The 22411-nt window shown below is 46.8% G+C and overlaps 1 protein-coding gene across 3 annotated transcripts in view; it reads left to right on the forward strand.

The window, feature by feature from the left end:
• The window catches only part of KLHL17 (kelch like family member 17), a 96725-nt gene extending 76465 nt beyond the window's left edge, over nucleotides 1-20260 (forward strand). For all 3 annotated transcript variants that reach the window (XM_075328047.1, XM_075328049.1, XM_075328048.1), the window contains exons 10-12: nucleotides 6772-6845; nucleotides 15768-15949; nucleotides 17348-20260. In XM_075328047.1, the coding sequence (XP_075184162.1) occupies nucleotides 6772-6845; nucleotides 15768-15949; nucleotides 17348-17576 (485 nt within the window). In that variant the 3' untranslated portion in view covers nucleotides 17577-20260. The remainder of the gene's footprint in view (nucleotides 1-6771; nucleotides 6846-15767; nucleotides 15950-17347) is intronic.
• Nucleotides 20261-22411: the final 2151 nt, after the last annotated feature.

Consider the following 22411-nt stretch of genomic DNA (forward strand, 5'->3'; position numbering starts at 1 on the left):
GACGGCAATGTCATCCAGGTACGCGGCCGCGTACCCTTCAAGTCCCTTGAGCAGGGTGTTGACCATCCGCTGGAAAGTGGCAGGGGCATTCCTCATCCCGAATGGCATCACCGTGGACTCGTACAGTCCAAATGGGGTAATAAAGGCAGAGCGTTCCCTGGCCTTGCGAGTCAGGGGGATCTGCCAATATCCCCGGCTCAGATCCATGATGGTCAGGTACTGAGCCCCGGCCAACTGATCGAGCAGGTCATCGATGCGTGGCATTGGGTACGCATCGGCGACCGTGACCGCATTGAGCCCCCTGTAGTCCACGCAGAACCGAGTGGTTCGGTCCTTCTTAGGGACGAGGACTACAGGCGAGGCCCAAGCGCTGTTGGATGCCTGGATCACCCCCAGCTTCAGCATCTCGTCAATCTCCTGGCGCATGTGTTGCTGCACCTCCAGGGAGACCCGATATGCTGAACGCCGGATCGGGGGATGATCCCCAGTGTCCACGTGATGGACAGCCAAGTCAGTCCTTCCGGGCTGGTTGGTAAACAACCCCCGGAAGGGGAGGAGGGTGGCCCACAGCTGGGACCGTTGGTCTTCCAAGAGCTGGTGGCCAACCTCCACATCCTCAATGGATCCGCCTGCCCTAACCTGGGCCAGCATATCCAAGAGGGTTTCCGCTTCTCCCTCCTCGGGCAGGTTGCACACGGGGAGCGCACATGCCTCCCGCTCATGATGTGCCTTCATCATGTTCACATGGAAGGGCTTCCGCCTTCCACGGGCAGGGTCCAGGGTGACCAGGTACGTTACAGGGTTGAGCTGCTGGTACACGAGGTATGGGCCTTCCCAGGCTGCCTGAAGCTTGTCCTGTGGTACGGGGACCAGTACCCACACCTTTTGACCCACTTGGTAGGTCCTCTCACAAGCGTTCTGGTCGTACCATTGCTTCTGATCGGCCTGGGCTTGAGCCATATTGTCGTGTACCAGTTGCGTCAAGGCCTGCATTTTGTCCCGGAAGCGCATGACATACTCGATAACCGACACTCCAGGGGTGGCCAAATCCCCTTCCCAAGCCTCTTTCACCAGAGCCAGGGGGCCCCGCACACGTCGCCCGTACAGGAGCTCAAACGGTGAGAATCCTGTTGAGGCCTGTGGAACCTCCCGGTAAGCAAATAACAGGTGTGGGAGATACCGCTCCCAGTCACGCCCATGGGAGTCGACCAACATCTTAAGCATCTGCTTTAAGGTGCCATTGAACCGCTCGCACAGGCCATTAGTCTGTGGATGGTACGGGCTGGCCACCAGATGTCGCACCTGGACTTGCTTACAGAGGGCCTCCATCAGCTGGGACATGAATTGGGTCCCCCGGTCAGTGAGCATTTCCTGGGGAAAACCCACTCGGGAGAAAATCTCCAGCAATGCGGTGGCCACCTTGTCAGCCCGAATGGACGACAAGGCCACTGCTTCTGGGTACCGGGTGGCATAGTCCACTACCGTCAGTATGAAGCGTTTCCCGGAGCTGCTGGGGATGGCCAGCGGGCCGACCAGATCCACAGCCACCCTCCTGAAAGGCTCATCGATGATGGGCAGAGATACCAGTGGGGCTTTGGGGCGCGGCCCCGCCTTCCCCACTCTCTGACAGGTTTCACACGAACGGCAGTAGGCAGCCACATCGGCCTCCATTTTTGGCCAGTAGAAATGCTGGTTTAACCTGGCCTTGGTCTTAGCGATCCCTAGGTGTCCGGCCATCGGAATCTCATGTGCGATCCGCAACAACTCCGTCCGGAACGGATAGGGTACCACCAACTGTCGGTCCCTGGGCCACGCCTCCGGTGAACCCTGCTGGACCGTGGCCCGGTACAGCCGTCCTTGGTCCCAGACCACTCGCTCCGGGTCCGAGTCCGAGGGAGGCTGTGCCGCCTGCTCCTTAAGAGCTTTCAGGCTGTCGTCAGCTTCTAACGCTGCCTGAAACCCCTGACTAGATGTGGCCAGAATCGACGAGACTGTCACATCTTCGGTCAGTACCCCGGGACCTGTGTCCTGGCCTCCACCTGACTCGGCTGCCACTTGGTCAGAAGGGGAAGAGCTATCGGACCTCCGGGAGGCCCCTTGGCTTCCAGCACTCCCACTGCGGGTGACAGCGGCCACAGCCGCTGCGACCGTGGGTCGTGCCTGCTCCTCCTCCGTTCCTGACCAAGTCGCCGGTTCAGGCAGACCTACCTGGCTTCCTGACACCCCGGTTGTGGGGGAACCATGCACCGAGATCTTACCTGGGAGCACTTCCGCTCCTGGACCGGCCCCAATCTCACCTGCCTGTTCCCCTCCTGCAGCAACAGAACCCCGCTGTGAAATCTCTGGGGACCCCACATTTGCTGTGGTAGCCCCCACCCCACACACTGGTCCTCCCCCTGCAGCACCCTGCTCTCTGCTTATCCCTGCAGAGGGCAGCAGATCCCAGCTCACAGGCTGATTACTTGTAGAGGCATTGTCACACCTTTCTCTGACCCCCTCCCCTGTCACAGCTGCAGCTGTGTGTGTGTCTATGGTGTCTATGCAAGCAGAAATATCAGAGTTCACTCCCTCCTCCCTTACATCATTCATAGATAACACATTAACATTGTTAGGAGTCATGTCAGTACGGGCTGAAGGTTCAGCCCTTGGGGGGGGCCCAAACTGGGAGGTTATCTGCCCCAAATCTGTCCCAAGTAGCACGTTTGCAGGGATCCGATCAGTTACCCCCACCTCCCTCGCCCTGCGCCCCAGTCCACATAAATGTCAGCAACCGGCAGCGCCGGGTCAGTGCCTCCAATCCCGGAGACAGCGAGGGTTTTTCCAGGGATCAAGTCTTGGGGGGACACCATCTCAGGCCGCACCAGAGTCACCTCCGAGGCGCTGTCTCGCAGTCCTATGGTCACAGACCGGCCGACGGTGACAGGTTGGAAGCTGTCCAGGGACCTACCACCACCCCCACCCACACAATACACCTTGGGCGGCCCTTGGGACGGGGACGGAGCCGGGGCCTTGGGACGCTGAGGGCACATGGCCTTGAAGTGTCCAGGTAGGTTGCACTGGTGGCACCGTCTTGGTTCTGCCACGGGCCTGGAGAGGGGAGTTGAGGGGGACACCCCCTGCAGTCTAGGGGCAGGTGGGGCAGTCGCAGAATTCATCTTACCCCCTCTCCAGGTGCTGCTGGTGGCTGCTCTCCTGGCTTCAGGAGCCCGATTGTTGGTGTAGTCATCGGCCAGGGCAGCTGTAGCCGTGGACCCCTTTGGCTTCTGGTCTCGGATGAACTGGCGGAGATCCTCAGGGCAGTTCCACAAGAGTTGCTCCGTGATGAACAAGTCCAGGATCTCCGGTCCGGTGGAAAGCTGCAGGCCTTGGGTCCAGTGGTCAGCAGCTCGGGCAAGTGCCCGCCTGTGGTCAGCCCAGGAGTCCTTTGGTCCCTTCTGTAGGCTCCGGAACTTCTTGCGGTAGGACTCGGGGGTGAGGTTGTACTGTTGGATCAGGGCCCGCTTGATGGTGTCGTAGCCCTGATCTGCCTCAGCAGGCAAGTCCCCAAGGATATCCAGGGCCTTACCCCTTAAACGGGGGGTCAGGTATTTGGCCCACTGCTCCTTGTCCAGATGGTGCTGCAAGCAAGTCCGTTCAAAAGCAGTCAAGAAAGAGTCCAAGTCTCCATCCTTCTCCAGCACTGGGAAGTCCTCAACACGGACCTTTGGAAGTTTGGTGTCTTGAAGGTCACGTGTGGCTGATGAGGGCCGGAGCTGAGCTAGCTGCAGCTGGTGGTCACGGTCTGCCTGTTGCCGTCGCTCCGCAGCCTCACGCTCTGCCTGGCGCTCTTCACGCGCTGCCTGCCGCTCTGCCCTGCGCTCTGCCAGGAGTTCCTTGTAGCCCTCCTGGTCTCCAGCCTGGAGAAGGGCCATAGCCATTTGAAGAAGGCTATCCGAGCCTCCCAGGCTCGGTGGAATGGCACGTGGTGATCTGCGGCCCGCTGCGGAGCCTGGTGCTTCACTGTCCATTGCAGAGCGGAGGGCTGGCATCTGGCTCGTTGAGGACCCTTGGGTGAGCTGCTCCTCATCTTGTCCAGCAGTGCCAGGTTGTGCAATGTCCTCTGCAGAGCTGTTTTCTGGCGTCGAGCTCCTGGAGGACTCGTGGGCAACCTCCTCATTACTGTCCACAGCACCGTCCTCCCTCTCTTCGGCTCCTGCTTTAGCATTGGCCAGTTGCATAGCTCTGCTCCTGGTGCCATCAGCCATTCTTGCAGACTTTTGGTCACTGACACAGAACTGACACCTGATGCCTCCACACACCTTACAGTATCTGCACTCTGACACTCTAGTGTTGAGCTAGTCTGAAGACCCCAGCAGCCACAGCTGCTGCAGGCAGTCTTTAGTGTCTGGGAGTATGGGTCTCACACTCACACACACTATTATCTCGATCCCACCGCTATGCCACCAATATGTCACAAACCACCGGGGGGTCATTCAGAAATCCCCCGCGCTGGCTACCAGTACGTCACAATCGGGGGGTAACAAGTGGGGGTCACCCCTCCTTTATACCTCCCGACCGACAGACAGAGCACGTGACGCGCTCTCTAGCGCCCCTCTTATAGTCAGGCCAATTATGGAATTGCCCGACAATAAGCAAGGAGGCCGCTATACTACTTATGCCGATTATTGAAGGGTCCCCGGTGAGAGTAGGGTATATATTCCCCCGACCTCCGCGGGCGGAATATATAAAATCTCCCCGAATCTCACTGGCCTCCCCACAATAATCCTTGGCACAAACTCGCTGCCACCAACCGCTTCACGGTAACTATTAGCCGAACACACAGACGTGGGATTCAAGATCGAGATAACAGAACAGCCCAAGATTAATTATATAATTTAATCAGCCTAAAGCACACTAGAACTAAAATATATACAATAGGGAATCTACAGAATATACATATGTCAGAGTACAGTTACAGATAAAGCATGGTTTACAGACAGGTATGCAATTCAATCAGTTACCTTGTGCGTCTGGCCACAGGGGGGCGCTGTAGACCAGGTTTCCAGGAACTCCCACAGATGTTTCCTGCACGTGACCCCCAGCGAAAGAACACTGGAAAATGGCCGAAGTAGGGTTATCAACCTGGACAAATCCAGGTCCCCTCCTACCTTCGTGACCTCAGAGGGAGCACTGCTCCACCCCTGGCTGGAGTTATGGACAAAATCCACAACATGGAATATGGCCATAACTTTGCCTGGGAGCGTCGTAGGCGGACGCCAATGCTCTCATTGTGACAGTTATGAATTTAGCTACAGAACGAGGGGACTCATGACCTGCCTGCCAGTTCCCCATTGGCTGATATCACGCCTGGGGCATTTCCCAATGTCCTGCTCCCATAAAAAGGGTGTGCCGGCATCGTCCGCATGCGGAGACACCATTTTTATGGTTGCCGTATTTATCGGAAATATGGCTTGCGAGATATGAACCATTTTTTACTGGAGTCGTTCTGTCTAGCTAGTTCCATAGCCTTGCTAATGAGATACAACTCTTGTTACAGGGTGACGGCAGGGAGTCATCCTGTGTCCATTGTTCCCACACCACCTCATCTCCATATCACAGGAGATGGCCATGGGATTTGTTGCTAAACCAGTTGTGTGAAGGAAAGGGGGGGTGACACCAGGAGAGGGCTTCCTGACATACTTGAATATCATGATTTATCGTCATATCTCCGGATTTACCTCACAGGCCCCATCGACTTCGGATAAGTTGGAAGAAGCCACCGGTGTTTAGAAAAATAAAGTCTTTTGTAGAGTTGCCCCTCCAGTAGTGAGGAACCCGGGCTGAGCGTTCCGCTCCAAGCCTAGGCCCCATGAAAGAAGAAGAAGGTGGTGTCGTGTCGCCAGAACTGATGTCCCGGGTAGACTGACTAAGGATTGTGTAAAGTTGCTCCTACTTCTACCCCCAGTGGAACCCGCCCCCCCAGGTGGTTGTCGTAGTGACCGGGAAATTCCCATGCTTCATGATGGCCAACCCCATGCCTACCCTAGTCCAGCTCCTCAGTGAAACGTCTCCTAAGCTGTATGTAAAGTGTGAATATGGAACACCAGTGATTAACCCCCTCCTTACCCAAGGAGAATACCGCACCTTAAATGAGGTGCAGTACTCTGTGGCAGCTGGAGTCGCAGGGGCGCCACATTACCGTCTCACTTCTGCCCCTTCCTTCCCTGGGAGTGAGGGGAATAGATTACATTTGGTCAGGAGAATTTCCAAGACATAGTATTTAGGCATCTCCACCACATGGGGTATCCCTGAGGTTAGGGATGGTCTAGGGTCTCCTAGCATGCTCCAAGCCTAGGCCCTGTGAAAGAAAAAAGGTGGTGGTGGTGTCGTGTCGCCAGAACTGATGTCCCGGGTAGACTGACTGAGGATTGTGTAAAGTTGCTCCTACTTCTACCCCCAGTGCCCCAGTGGAACCCGCCCCCCAGGTGGTTGTCCTAGTGACCGGGAAATTCACATGCTTCGTGATGGCCAACCCCCTGCCTACTCTAGCACAACTCCCCAGTTAGAAGGCTCCTGTGCTATCTGTAAAATGTGAATGTGGAACACTGGTGATTAACCCCCTCCTTACCCGAGGCGAATACCGCAACTTAAATGAGGTGCAGTACTCTGTGGCGACTGGAGCCGCAGGGGCGCCACATATACATGTGTTCTGTAATGTGTATGGGCAGATGTGGGGAAAAGGAGTGTAAACATAAAATGCTAATATTTTTTATGTCTTTTTATTATTTTTAGATGGTAACCTCTATGCAGTTGGTGGATATGACAGTTCTTCTCACCTGGCCACGGTGGAAAAATACGAACCTCAAGTAAGCGAGCGACCATGGGTCTATTATTATCTATGATCAATTATATGGATTCTTTTCCCTTTGTTGAGGTTTTGTTTTAGGATATCGCCTAGTATTTATATTATTGAGTTTTATTCCTTATTGATTTGCTACCTTTTATTAGATATGTCGTACATGCAGCCACCTCTGCATCTTTTTCATGAGGGAAGGGAAGTGTCAGACACTGGAGGCGGCCGCCCGGTCGCTGGTTGCTGCATAATGTGGCTAATCATGACCATTGCTGGCTTTCCCTGCAGTTCTGGGTGTCACCAGTAAGGGGCAGTCTCTTTTAATGGTTTACGTATCAAAAAAAAATTCCTTTATTTTCCCTCCATAATATTTGTGGTATCTTAACTCAAGAGATTATATGATCAAAAACAAACAGGAACAGAGTATATTGTACCAAATATTTATTTTTTATTTTGCAAAAATTCTTAAACATTTATTTTATTCAACACCCATTAAAAACACCAAGAAAATCACTTTTAAAAATGCAGGAATTTTTGAGCATAAACTTATCAATAAGACACATGAGGGGATACACTACTCAAAATTATTAGATTTATAAAATATATAAAAGTGTACAAATCGACACCCTCCCCAATAAATTAATATATTGCACTAATGGAACCAATATATATGAGAAACCTCTGTATACATTTTATTAAATCCCCAACTAATCAATTGATTTATAAATTTTATTCCCGTTTTTCTATAAATATTCTGTAAAAATATGAGATGAAATAAATATGTAAATAATTAATTATAAATAAGAATAAATATTTTTACAATGATATATAAAGGAAATAAATATTAAAAATATATCAACAGGTAGAAATTGGCTACTGTAAATATATAAGGAGGTCGGCCAGTTAATATATATAATAATTGTGGTAAAAACTTTCAAAAAATTTCAACAATTTGAGTGCAAAACCTATGGATGTAAAATAGGTAACATAAATGTGCCTATTAAGACTAAGGGGCACTTTGCACACTGCGACATCGCAGGTGCGATGTCGGTGGGGTCAAATTGAAAATGACACACTTCCGGCATCGCATGCGACATCGCAGTGTGTAAAGGCTGGATGATACCATTAACGAGCGCAAAAGCGTCGTAATCGTATCATCGGTGCAGCGTCGGCGTAATCCATGATTACGCTGACGCGACGGTCCGATGTTGTTCCTTGCTCCTGCGGCATCACACATCGCTGTGTGTGAAGTCGCAGGAGCGAGGAACATCTCCTACCGGCCTCACTGCGGCTTCCGTAGGATATGCGGAAGGAAGGAGGTGGGCAGGATGTTTACATCCTGCTCATCTCCGCCCCTCCGCTCTGATTGGCCGCCTGCCGTGTGACGTCGCAGTGACGCCGCACGACCCGCCCCCTTAACAAGGAGGCGGATCGCCGGCCACAGGGACGTCGCACGGCAGGTGAGTGTGTGTGTGAAGCTGGCGTAGCGATAACTTTCGCTACGCCAGCTATCACCACATATCGCTGCTGCGACGGGGGCGGGCACTATCGCACTCGACATCGCAGCATCGGCCTGCGATGTCGTAGTGTGCAAAGCCCGCCTACGGATATACTCAAGTTGCACCCAATTTCAACAAGGGCCAGCTACCTACAACCAGAGGCTCAAATCTCTCAGCATATGAATCAATCCGTGCAATACTTACATAGTACAAAATTAAAAAAACACTACCAAACACCTCGACGCACGTTTCAAGGAAACCTTTTCATCAGGAGGCTGCATAATGTGGCTAATTATGACCATTGCTGACTTTCCCTGCATTTCTAGGTGTCACCAGTAAGGAGCAGTCTCTTTTAATGGTTTCCAGTGTTTTCAGGCAGCGACTCTTATATGTACTTACTGGTCTCTTGAGTAATTTTCTAGCATCTTCCTGTATTAGATGTTGAGGATCATTCTTCATCCGATTCATTAGGAAAATGATATTCTGCACTCTCAATGTAAAATATATCCACCTATGCCTTATAGGTGGGCATACAAGCCTGACCTCCATATGTCCAAAACCCCAAAACGAACCCGTCCGTAAGAATATACCTAAGAAACTTAAGGTACTACAGCATAGGGCTATGAAGCACATGTTCAACAACCTATATCCAGAGCTCCATTACACAACAAATCATGTTTAGACCACATGAAAATTGGGGGCAGCACAGTGGCTCAGTGGTTAGCACATTGGCTCAGTGGTTAGCACTGCAGTCTTGCATTGCTTTGGTCCTGGGTTCGAATCCCACCAAGGATGACATCTGCAAGGAGTTTGTATGTTCTCCCCAGGTTTGTGTGGGTTTCCTCCAGGTTCTCCGGTTTAATCCCACACTCCAAAGACACAGTGATAGGGACTCTAGATTGTGAGCCCCAATGGGGACAGTGTTCCTGACGTATGTAAAGCGCTGCGGTATATGTTAGCGCTATATAAAAATAAAGATTTATTTATTTATTTATTACACTGGTGGGTATATTTGGGCACTTTCACACTTCGGCTCTTCTTCTCTTCTCCCCACCAGCGCCACTGCTCTTTGATTGACAATGGAGACAGAGCCTCAGCTGCATTATGTCACGTCTCCTCTCCACTATCAATCAAGAATGGGAGAGGCGAAAAGAAGCCGAGGCCCCAACTGCGCTTACACACCAACATGTGCACTTGTAAGCCGAATTGGCATAAGATTAAAATATGAAGTTTTGCGCAATGGAGACCTGGAAAATGTCTGTATTGTTGGAAAGATGTTTCCCTCAATATCTCGGGTTTCCTAGGTACATTTTTACTGAGGAGTACCTTGTAAATTATGTTACGTAAAAAAAAATAATAACACAGTCAAATATATTATTATTTTTATTTTATTTCTTTAATACATTTATTCTTCATATCATTATGTAGAAGAGAAAAAATGTAATCTTGCAATTTTCATAAAACTGAAATTATTATTAGACTTCACTTTTTTGTTCTTCGTATAGATCTTTATTTACAATTGACTGTTCATATAAGAATAACTTGGTATGCACTAGTCTGGGCAAAAATTATTAGGAAGGGAGGAAGAGGAGGTGAGCTGTGACATAATGTACTGTGAAAATTGGATTGCGTGTTTTCTAATGAATATGTAGTTGTTATCTGTCATTATCCACTAGGAGGAGGAGGTGAGCTTTGACATCACCTATTGTCAGTGGTGGATCCTGTGTTATCTACTGTATATAGAGGTGTTATCAGTCATTATCCAGTAGGAGAAGGAGGCGAGCTGTGACATCACCTATTGTGAATGGTGGATGCTGTGTTATCTACTGTATATAGAGGTGTTATCAGTGATTGTACAGGAGGAGGAAGAGGTAAGCTGTAATATCACCTATTGTGAATGGTGGATCCCTGTGTTATCTACTGGATATAGAGGTGTTACCAGTCATTGTACAGGAAGGGGAGGAGGCGAGCTGTGATATCAGCTGTAGTGTCCTGTGTTTTCTACTGTATATAGAGGTTATTATTCAGTAGGAGTAGGAGGTGAGCTGTGTAGTAATTATAGTCTAGTTTAGAGTCTAGTGGCCAGTGTGAAAATTGAAAGATTTTTTTTATTGTAGATAATGCTTTAAAAAATAAAAATAAAAAATAAAAAAATTATGTAACTTTAAAAATAAAAATAAATACATTTAACATAAACACCTGATTTAAACAATGGTTCATACATTTATAATAGTGGACATAGCCCATCCTACTTGTAGAGGAATTCTAGAGATAGGAGTAGTCTTGTCTTTCCATAGAACAGGTTTTCTATTCCATCATACACGATTCATACTTTCTTTGTGTTGATCTCCTCGCTAAAACATCGTTGTTCCATTCATTGGTCAATCTTTCTAAGGATTCAAAGTTTATGCACAATTTCAGAAAACATTATATATATCATATAGACATGTGAAAGGTTTAATTATGTGGGAGGTCTAGGTGCAGAGACCATAATTGATCGATTAAAAGAAACAGAAGCTCAGAAGAAAGTTTCCTTGGAGTTCAGAAGAAAGTTTCCTTGGAGTTCAGAAGAAAGCTTCCTTGGAGTTCAGCAGAAAGTTTCCTTGGAGTTCAGAAGAAAGCTTCCTTGGAGCTCAGAAGAAAGCTTCCTTGGAGCTCAGAAGAAAGCTTCCTTGGAGCTCAGAAGAAAGGTTCCTTGGAGCTCAGAAGAAAGTTTCCTTGGAGCTCAGAAGAAAGCTTCCTTGGAGCTCAAAAGAAAGTTTCCTTGGAGCTCAGAAGAAAGCTTCCTTGGAGCTCAGAAGAAAGCTTCCTTAGATCTCCAGAAGAAAGTTTCCTTGGAGCTCAAAAGAAAGTTTCCTTGGAGCTCAGAAGAAAGTTTCCTTGGAGTTCAGAAGAAAGTTTCCTTGGAGTTCAGAAGAAAGTTTCCTTGGAGCTCAGAAGAAAGCTTCCTTGGAGCTCAAAAGAAAGTTTCCTTGGAGCTCCAGAAGAAAGTTTCCTTGGAGCTCCAGAAGAAAGTTTCCTTGGAGCTCCAGAAGAAAGTTTCCTTGGAGCTCCAGAAGAAAGTTTCCTTGGAGCTCCAGAAGAAAGTTTCCTTGGAGCTCCAGAAGAAAGTTTCCTTGGAGCTCCGCTGTCAGCCGAGGATTTCTGCTTTTTCATTTTAGAGACGCATTTGGGGTTGTTTAAGTATCAAAGATTTCTAAAAGTGAAATGACTTAACGTTCCTTGAAATCATTCCTTGGATATGTAGCATATTTCTATGTCTCAGATCTAGATGGACATTTCCAGATCACGGTGTTTCCTCACAAGAATATTCCCCTTTTGCCCCCCCCCCTCCCCACATACATTGAATACTTCATTAATTAGGAGTGCTAATTATTTCCCTGTGGTATGCAAAAAAAATGTATGGAACAGCCACAAGTGTTAAGTAAGGTATAATTAGCCCGGCTAATGTTAGACACAGATACTCTAAATTTTTTTTATTTAGCGTTTTCAAGTTTTACAAAAACAGTTGGAAGGATGTGACATTAGGGGACATTTTAATAATAGATGGTGCCGATATAAATAATCGAGCAACTAGGTAGTAGGTGATTGTGCCACGTCTGCCAGACCACGAGCCACTCTTCCAGGTGTCTTTCCCAGTGGCGTAACTTGAGTTTGATGGACCCCAGTGAAAAATTTGGACCTGTGCCCCCCCATCACGGCATGTTGGTCAGATGTATGTGTATGTATGTATACATTTAGCCTTCTAAATCTTATAAAGACATATGAGTTGTACCCCCCCCCCCATTATGTAGTAAAGTTCCCCATCCTGTTCAAATGTAACCACTAGTGGGCTCCTTCCTTGTAAATATGTCCCCCATTCTGGTATATATGTTCCCCATCTCGATATATATGCCTCCATCCTAGTAAGTATGTCTCCTATCCTGGTATATACTGTGCCTCCCCTAGTATATATATTCCTCTCCAGGGCCCCTCCTGGTATCTACTATCTACTGTCCTTCTCCTGGTATATATTTTCCTCTCCTGGGCACCTCCTGGTATCTACTGTCCCCCTCTTGGTATATATGCTCCTCTTCTGGGCCCCTCTGGTATATATTGTCCCTCTCCTAGTATATATGCTACTCTCCTGGGCCTTTCCTGGTATCTACTGTACCTCTCCTGGTATATATGCTCCTCTCCTGGGCCCCTCTGGTATATACTGTTCCTCTCCTAGTCTATATGTTCTTCTTTTGGGCCAATCCTGGTATCTACTGTCCCCCTCCTGGTATATACTGTCCCTTTCTGGTATATACTGTACTCGCCCTCCCTGGCTCCCACGTCTATAGCCGGCCTGCAGTGGCCTTCAGCTTTCATAGTCATCCATGCTATGGCAACTTATGACGTCATTGCCATGCACCGTCTCAGTCACTGGGGCGCTGCTGAAAGATGCCAGCTTCTGTTTGGCGAGCAGCGTGTATCGCTGTGCAGGGACCGATGGGTCTCTGCACCGCAATGCATTTCAGATAGATGTGCACCCTCAGAGGCACATCCAGCTGAAGCAAGGGCTGGTGCCGACAGGCCTCCTGCTCCCCCGAGCCTGGTTGCTGTCGCAATCCCTGCAATCACAATCGCTCCATCCCTGGTCTTTCCACTCTGGTGACTCTGGCTACTAGAAGTAAGATCTGTCTTTAGAGCCCCTTTACTTTCTGAAATCTATAGGGCCCAGTAAATTTATGAGGCTGGTTTAAATATTACTATTGGTCTCTAGTTTGGATTAATTGATCAGTAGAATGAATATTGTGCCCCCTTGGCAGACCGGGGAGAGCGGCGTTCGTAACAATGTGGTCATTTCTGGTATTACAGCTCAACTCTGTTGACTTGAATGGGCTGAGATGCTAGACCAGGCACAGCCATACACATAATTAACAGTGATCTAATAAGGTGGCTGGGACACGCTACCATCTGCCCAAAAAGTGGCCATACCATTAGATGAATATTGGCTAAATCACTGGTTTTTTTTATTTACATTTTTGGGAGAGAGCGAACTTCCCTACATTGCAGAAATCAGGGGTAAAGAAGGGATAGACCTGTTGAAATTCACCATTCCTGAACCTTTTGTTTTAAATAGTGGGAGGTGGTATCTGCCAGAGCTAATTTTCCGCTCCATGCCAAACTCTGCAACTATGTCTGTATGGACCTTGTGCACTGGGCCAATCGTCAGGAACTGAAAAGGCCCTTCCCTAAGCTGTTCCCACAATGTTGGAAGCTACAATTGTCCAGAATGTCTTATGCCGAAGTATTAAGTTTCCCTTCATTGGAACCAAAAGGACCTGCTTCAACCCTTGAGAAAAAAGTCCATAGCGTCATCCCTCCACCACCAAATCGTACAGTGGGCACAATGCAGTCCGGCAGGTAACGTTCTCCTGGAAGTCACCAAACTCAGACTCATCCCTGAGATGCCAGATAGAAAATAGCGATCTGTCACTGCTCAGAACATGTTTCCTCCAGAGTCCAGTGGTGGCGACTTTATACAAATGCATCTGACACTAGGTATATTGGTGATGTAAGGTTTGTACAGTCAATGGCTGAAACTAGTGTTGCCACCATCTTCCCTAGGACCTTCATGCAAAATCGAAGAGAGAATGCCTGCCCGGCCATCTCAAGGTTCTGACGGAAGACTGAAGAGCTAATCTCTTCTCCTCCGCCGTGTTGGAACCAAAACTGACTTTGTCCTGTTTATAATCCAACCAAATTGTTCCTTGATCTGAAGACCGATCTGCACGGTCTCTAGATCTTGAGCAAACGATGACTCCTTGACCAGAATTTCGTTCAAATAGGGAAAAACAATTATACACCTGACCAGTGGCATCGCTATTAGCAGGGCCCAGATTTTTTAGAAGAATCTAGTAGCTGTGGCCAGTCCAAATGGGACATCCCTGCACTCAACAAGATCTTGCTTGACTGTAAAGCCAGAGAAATCGCTGATGGGTCGGAAAAATTGGCACATGCAGAGAAGTGTCCCAAATATCTATTGACAAAAGAAATTCCCCTCCTTCCATGGATGCAATCACTGACCGGAGTGACTCCATCTTGAAGCGACGAGGCCAAACCGATTTGCTTAGATACTTCAAATCTAAAATAGGCCACACAGAGCTGTCATTTTTGGGAATAGGTTTGAATACAACCCCAAAATGGTCTGTAATAGGAACATTTACAATCATCCCTGTCTGAAGCAGTGAATCTATGGCTTGGTCAAAACTGACTCATGCTGGGAGGGTAAGAACAAAAGAAACGATTATGAGGTAGGATGGTGATGGTGACTTCTATTCTGTAACCCGAAGAGATGACTTCCCTGACCCAAAGATTGCTGATTGCTCCAAGCCATTCCTCCTGAAAAAAAGAAGAGACAGCAACCCACCCAGGAAAAATTCCCAAGTGTGAGCTGCCCGTCAAACATTGATCATCTTATTGCCTGTGGATCTGGAGTGCCTAGTCTCTGATCCAGAGAGGCGTCCGCTGTGTGTCGATCGAAAAGGTAGCTCTTCAAGGCTCAAGAGAGACCTTTTGTCTGTCCTGCCGACCCAGCTTGTCCTGCCGACCCAGCTTGTCCTGACGACCCTTCCTGTCCTACCGACCCTTCCTGTCCTACCGACCCTTCCTGTCCTGCCGACCCTTCCTGTCCTGCCGACCCTTCTTGTCCTGCCGTCCCTTCTTGTCCTGCCGACCCTTCTTGTCCTGCCGACCCTTCTTGTCCTGCCGACCCTTCTTGTCCTGCCGACCCTGCTCGTCCTGCCGACCCTGCTCGTCCTGCCGACCCTGCTTGTCCTGCCGACCCTGCTTGTCCTGCCGACCCTGCTCGTCCTGCCGACCCTGCTTGTCCTGCCGACCCTGCTCGTCCTGTCGACCCTGCTCGTCCTGCCCTGCCGACCCTTCCTGTCCTGCCGACCCTTCTTGTCCTGCCGACCCTTCCTGTCCTACGACCCTGCCCGTCCTGCCGACCCTTCCTGTCCTGCCGACCCATCTTGTCCAGTGTAGGAAATCAACGAAAGCCGTGAACCTGAAAGGCCCCACACTTCTGAAAGGAATGGCTGGCCCTGCACTGAGAAAGCGGGTTGCTTCTGCCGCCTGTAACTTCCAAATGTTTTTTTTTGTCTTGTTCCAAATAAGTGAGAACCCCGGAATGGTAGTCCTTTTTGCGATTTATTTATTTTTTTAAGTGTGAAATTATGTCCAATTTGACTTTTTTTCCCTCTTTTGTTGGGTTACTCCAATACACACAAAGGAAATAAACATGTTTATAACAAAACGTGTAATATCAATAATTTTCTGGAACAATTTCAAGGGTGCCAACACTTTTGGCCATGACTGTATATACTGTATTAATATAATTTTGCATGATTTCCCATCATCCAATATTGCATGTATAAGCTATCAAGATTTTTTTGTCTTTTTAATAGATAAACACATGGACTCCGATTGCCAACATGTTGAGCCGCCGTAGCAGCGCTGGAGTGGCCGTTCTAGAGGGAATGTTGTACGTCGCCGGAGGAAATGATGGCACAAGCTGCCTAAATTCTGTTGAGAGATATAACCCGAAAGTGAACACATGGGAGAGTGTGGCCCCAATGAACATTAGGAGGTAATATAGAGTAGGGCAGACCATGACCTCACCATCACACGTATATTCCTTGCTCGACAAATACACAGAATTTAATTGGCTTCTAACTTGATCTATCGAAAGTTTCCCTCCAACATAATCCATCTCCTCCGTTTGTATCACATCAAAGGAAGGTCTTCACAAACACTCTTTATGTACATGAGCGGATTGTCTACCATCAGATAATCTCCAGATGGGAGATTGGGGAGGGGGGCTTTCTATAGTCCCCTGCTGCGTAGCCTCAGGAGGCTTTGTAATAAGGAGTAATCCATTTCTGGTGATGGAAACTTTGCACATTTGATTGTTTCTGTGCAACGGACACGTAAATACGTAGCAAAGAACATATATCATCTAACGTCTGTTGTGTTGTCATCATGGTCCATTTACACTGCAGGATTATCCAAGGAACGCTGGTTTCCAGATAATTGTAGATGTAAACAGGCCGACGATCATCCGACGAAAGAGCAAAATGCTTGTTCATCAGTTGAAATGATCTTTTGTGCTGCATAAAAGATCATCGTTCTCTGCAGCACATCATCTTGTGTAAACAGGACATGTGCTGCCAAGAACAATTGTAGTCTTTGTCCACTCAATTTATTACTAATCTTTCTTGAAGCCGTTCTACCTGTGTAAATAGGACATGTGCTGCAGAGAACAATTGTAGCCTTTGTGCACTCAATAATTTATTACTAATATTTCTTGAAGCCGGTCTGCCTGTGTAAACAGGACATGTGCTACCGAGAACAATTGTACTCTTTGTGCGTTCAATAATTTATTACTGATCTTTCTTGAAGCCGGTCAGCCTGTGTAAACAGGACATACGCTGCCGAGAACAATTGTAGCCTTTGTGCACTCAATAATTTATTACTGATCTTTCTTGAAGCCGGTCGGCCTGTGTAAACAGGACAAGTGCTGCCGAGAACAATTGTAACCTTTGTGCACGCAATAATTTATTACTGATTTTTCTTGAAGCCGGTTGGCCTGTGTAAACAGGATATGCGCTGGCGATAAGTAGCCTTTGTGCACTCAAGAATTTAATAAACAAGTCGATCATTCAGTGCATATGAGCTACCATTGTTGTTCTCGGCAGCACAGATCCTGTTTACACAAGACTGCGATGTAGAGAACCATGATCGTTTTTTAGCACTTTGCCCATTTTTCGGGTGATCGGTAGTCTGTTTAGATTGAAAGATCTTCATGAAACGAATGTTCCTTGCAATGAAAATTGTGGAGTGTAAATGGACAATTATTCTCTAACACTCATTTTTATTTGAGGGGGGCTGGAAAATCTTTTTGATATCTCCTCCTTAGTTCTCTTTACAGCTTGTGTTTGGGCAATACAGCATCTTTCAATCTATATCTACTGTCTTGTGTTTACAGAAGCACTCACGATCTCGTGGCCATGGATGGGTGGCTTTATGCAGTTGGCGGTAATGATGGAAGCTCAAGCCTAAACTCCATTGAGAAGTACAATCCACGTACCAACAAGTGGGTAGCGGCCTCCTGTATGTTCACCAGGAGGAGCAGCGTTGGGGTCGCAGTCTTAGAACTTCTCAATTTTCCTCCTCCCTCGTCCCCTACTCTTTCTGTCTCCTCGACCAGCCTCTGACAAAGAATCAGGTCCTTCACGTCCAGGAGAAGCCCCCAATGTATGACGTAGATGAAGCAGATCCATTGGAGAAGAACACTGGATTCTCGCTTCTGAAGGGTTTCTTCTTGGTATTTGCCATTTGTCCATGTAACCTCTTCTTCACTGCTGGAAAGGCCTGCATCTCATTGCAAAGATACCTCTTTGCCATGTAAAGACATGACTTTACGTAAGACCAGTCTGATATCATGGTGAATGGTTTTCCCTGGAAGGGACATTACATTACATCGTAGCATAAGGCATCAGGGAAGATGGCGATCTTTGCTCTCCTCTTTGCACTGCGCAGGTCCCTCAAGCAGGAAAGGAGTTTATCTCACAGCTCTACAACGAAAAGCCTCCACGGCAATCAATGGCATCTATGTCATCTGTCCCAAAATGTCCCTCTTAATATACCAATAGACTAAAGATCTTTGGGTGTAGTTGGGATATGAATATTAATATTTGGCTATATCCTCTCTGGACAGATGCAGAAATCCTGGAAATAGGCACTACATGTATATAAGGCCCCGGCCGATGTTGCACTGTTTACTCAAAGGAGTACCAGCCTTGGCACTGACGTAGGATTAGGAGTGGTAGAACGATGCAGTCATCAAACCCTGGACTTCCATGATCTGAACAGGCTTCTGCTGGAAATATAAGAAACTTTTGACATCCTCAGATTTAAGGGAGCTTCCATACCATAAAACATCTCTCAGTTATCTTCCAACATTGGCAAAATCCTGGAAAATTGTTGAGGAACTTTAAGGAAACTGCACACATTTGTTCTAATGAAATGTATTGTCCTAGTAGAGAGGATGGGCACCTTTTGGTTGTAGCCACCTACAAAGCATGAAAGTGAATTACGCCCTTACCCCTAGGATTACCGGGTTTCTATTGCGGACCACAGGCTTAAGATAGCTCTTGTCCAGACATTATCTCTGCCCAATGCCACCATATACTTGCATGCTTATATTTGCCTAGATCTGGCAGGGCTTCTCTCCATGGAGAGAAAAGGATGGGGTATGATAATATCCAGTGAATTAAATCACATTCATATACGTCCAATTTTGCAGAAATCAATGCTACCCAAAAATATTTATCTAATTTTTATGGCCAGCGTACGTGAGACTGTGTAGTTCACTATCGGCCAATGTGGGTGGAAACAACGAAAGGTTCACGTCCTCGTCAATGACCGGAGGGAATTGCCAACGAGGTGCAAATGTGCAGTATAGCTAAGTGACTAATTGTGTGTGATTATATTGCTTGTCCTGTCCTTATGTAAAGGATTGAAGAGCTTGGATGTATGGTTCCATGCTGGCCATCAAAGTCCCCTTACATGGGCTGGTAACTGGCCAAACATGGCATCAAAGTCCTCTTACATGGCCAGTAATTGGCCAAACGTACCATCAAAGTGTCCTTACATGCCCGGTAATTGGCTGAACGTGCCATCAAAGTCCCCTTACATGGCCGGTAACTTGGCAAATGGTGCATCAAAGTCTCCTTACATGGCCGGTAATTGGCCAAACGTGCCATCAACTCTCCATACATGGCCAGTAATTGGCCAAAAGTGCCATCAAAGTCTCCTTACGTGGGCCGGTAATTGGTCAAACGTGCCATCAAAGTCTCCTTACATGGGCCGGTAATTGGCCAAACGTGCCATCAAAGTCTTCTTACATGGCCGGTAATTGGCGGAACATTCTCATTCTCAATCATTGACCTGTGTAGACATACAACCGATCAGCCGATGAATGGGCAAAAGGCTCGTATATCAGTTAGTTGATCGTTTTTGCAACCTAATCCATCGTTGTCGGCAGGACGTTACGGCTCCACATGTTAACCGACAATATATGTTTGTCGTGTTTTCATATGGGCCAACAATTTAGAACAATTGTTCGTTCAATTGCTCCACCATCTGATTATTGGCCCATGTAAAAGGGTCTTAGCACCCCCACCACTTGCCATAAACATGTATTTTTTTTTTCCTGGTGTAAATGCCGCTGTTCTCCTGAATCCGGTGATGTTGTTCTTTTGTTCCTGCTCCTCTCCATTCCTGAGATATTGCTCCCTCTTCCCTGTATGTAATTCTAGTATATTGCCCAACTGGGTGTGGTCCTCATAAAATACGCCCATGGAAAAAAGAATTGGGGGCCACACCCACTTGGCTAAAAATGCTGGAATTATAAAAGAGAAGAAGTGGCCATATCTCGGGAACAGAGGGTCGCAGGAACAAAATAAAAACATCGCCGGATTCAGGAGAACAGCGGCATTTTTTTTTTAAAAAAATATACAAATTTGTGACAAGCCTTCATTAGGGGTGTCCTGTTACCGGTAAACAGTGGACAAGTTTTTCTCTTTTTTTTTTTATTCCTGGTGCTCCCTTTTAGTATTCAGTTTTTGTTTAATTTATTAATGTTGTAATTTAATAATCCACCATAAGGTTCCTGAGATATGGGCCTTGTTTACGTTATGCTAATTTCTATGTGTTGTTTTTTTTTACCAAGGGGGCGTGGTTCACAGGTAGAGATACCCCCCAGTATCTGTGAGCCACGCCCCCTTGTACAGTTTTTCAAAAATAGCCCTAAATAAACTCCATGGCGGATTTAAGAAAAAACAAAACCACCTGGAATATTCAGAGGAATAGCGGGAATAAAATAAGAGAAACTGGATACTTTTCAGGTCCTCCTTAAGTGTTAGATCTGATCCTTGTCTTTCCTTCTGAAATGACCGGTATGGATGGGGAGAGTCGGCGCTGGTGGTCGGCCACGTCCATTAGCTAATTGGCAGCTATAGATTACGCACATTTGCACCTCATTATTAAGTCATCCATAGTCATGTAGCAAATGTTTCATTCTGACCTCCGCCTCACTCCTCTGGGTGCTATCGTCTTACTTAACATCTTCATTCTGGAAATGTTGTATCCGGCACAATTTGCACGTTCTCTTTTTTTCTCCAGGTGTTCTAACTTGCGTTACTAAGAACCTCTGGCTGCCATGGTTTATGTACTCCTGTATAACGTTACCATGAAATGTTGCACTTCTGCATAATTCTATTTTTACCTATTTATAGAAGAAAACATAACGACTTTGCTCCTCGATTTTATTTACACATCTCATGCCTGAATACCCTCACACGACTTCTGCAATAAGTAATGATATAGACTTGATTTCTAGCCGAGAAACTCTCCTGTAGCATTTTCCATATGTCCTTGCTGGTCGCTTTCATCCCTCTCCTTTTCTCCTGTTTGCATGCCTTCTGACAGATTGTCCTACTAGCGAGCGGCATGCCTTTCCCACAATGCACCTCTTCACCGAAGCCTTCACCACTTGGCATCTCAAGTGCTCTCAACAACTTAGAAGATTGTGGCACAGACACAATGCAGGTCTCTCGTGCACGGACATCCACTGATAACTCACACATGCAGCAATGTAATCGTGATCTTTCTTTCGCTTTTCTTTTTCTTTCTCTCTCTCTTTTCTTTCTTTAACTTTCTTTCTCTTTTTTTCTCTTCCCTGACGTTCTCTTCTTTTTTTTTCCTGCCCTCCCCTTTTATCTTTACCTGCCCTCCCCTTTTTTCTTTCCATACCCCCTCCCCTTCTTTCCTATCCCTTCTTTATTCCCTTTTTTCTTGTTTTCCTTTTTTTCTTTGTTTCCCTTGTTTGTTTCCCTAGTCTTCTTTCTTTCCCTAGTCTCCTTTCTTTCCCTTGTCTTCTTTCTTTCTTTCCCTAGTCTCCTTTCTTTCCCTTGTCTTCTTTCTTTCTTTCCCTAGTCTCCTTTCTTTCCCTAGTCTCCTTTCTTTCCCTAGTCTCCTTTCTTTCCCTAGTTTTCTTTTCTTTCCCTAGTCTTCTTTCTTTCCCTAGTCTTCTTTCTTTCCCTAGTCTTCTTTCTTTCCCTAGTCTTCTTTCTTTCTTTCCCTAGTCTTCTTTCTTTCTTTTCCTTGTCTCCTTTCTTTCCCTAGTCTCCTTTCTTTCCCTAGTCTTCTTTCTTTCTTTTCCTTGTCTCCTTTCTTTCCCTAGTCTCCTTTCTTTCCCTAGTCTCCTTTTCTTTCCCTAGTCTCCTTTTCTTTCCCTAGTCTCCTTTTCTTTCCCTAGTCTTCTTCTTTCCCTTGTCTCCTTTCTTTCCCTTGTCTTCCTTTCTTTCTCTTGTCTTTTTCCCCTTGTCTTTTTTTTCCATTTTCTTTTATTCCCCTTGTCTTTTTTTCCCCCTTGCCTTCTTTCTTTCCCTTGCCTTCTTTCTCTCCCTTTCTTTTTCTTTCTTTCATTCCTTCTTTCTCTAAAAATACATGCTTCCCTCCTTATTGAGCCACTTCTACTATATGATGCTACTTTATGAGATTGCTTCCTTGCCTTTAGTATTATGTGCTGGTTACGATGATTATAAGTGCTTTAGAGACCCTTCTACAAGCTGAATGGAAAACTTGGGTTATTATAGCTAATATATATATTTATATATTTATTTTATTTTTTTTAATTTTTTTAACCTGTCTGACTAAAGATTATTTGAAGGGTGAATGCTCACAGTGAATTTTCAACCCTCTTACAATCTGCCATTGGGGAAATGTTCAGACACGATCATGTGTGTTAGATGGTGGTCTGGTCCCACTGTAATTCACAGTTTCACAGTTTTTAAGGTTGAAGGGAGACTCTAAGTCCATCTAGTTCAACCCGTAGCCTAACATGTTGATCCAGAGGAAGGCAAAAAAACCCCAATGTGTCAAATAAGCTCCAATGGGGAAAAAAATTCCTTCCTGACTCCACATACGGCAATCAGACTAGTTCCCTGGATCAACACCCTGTCATAAAATCCAATATACATAACTG

Source organism: Anomaloglossus baeobatrachus, chromosome 11 (genome assembly GCF_048569485.1).
Source record: "Anomaloglossus baeobatrachus isolate aAnoBae1 chromosome 11, aAnoBae1.hap1, whole genome shotgun sequence".
NCBI classification, from domain to species: Eukaryota; Metazoa; Chordata; class Amphibia; order Anura; family Aromobatidae; genus Anomaloglossus; species Anomaloglossus baeobatrachus.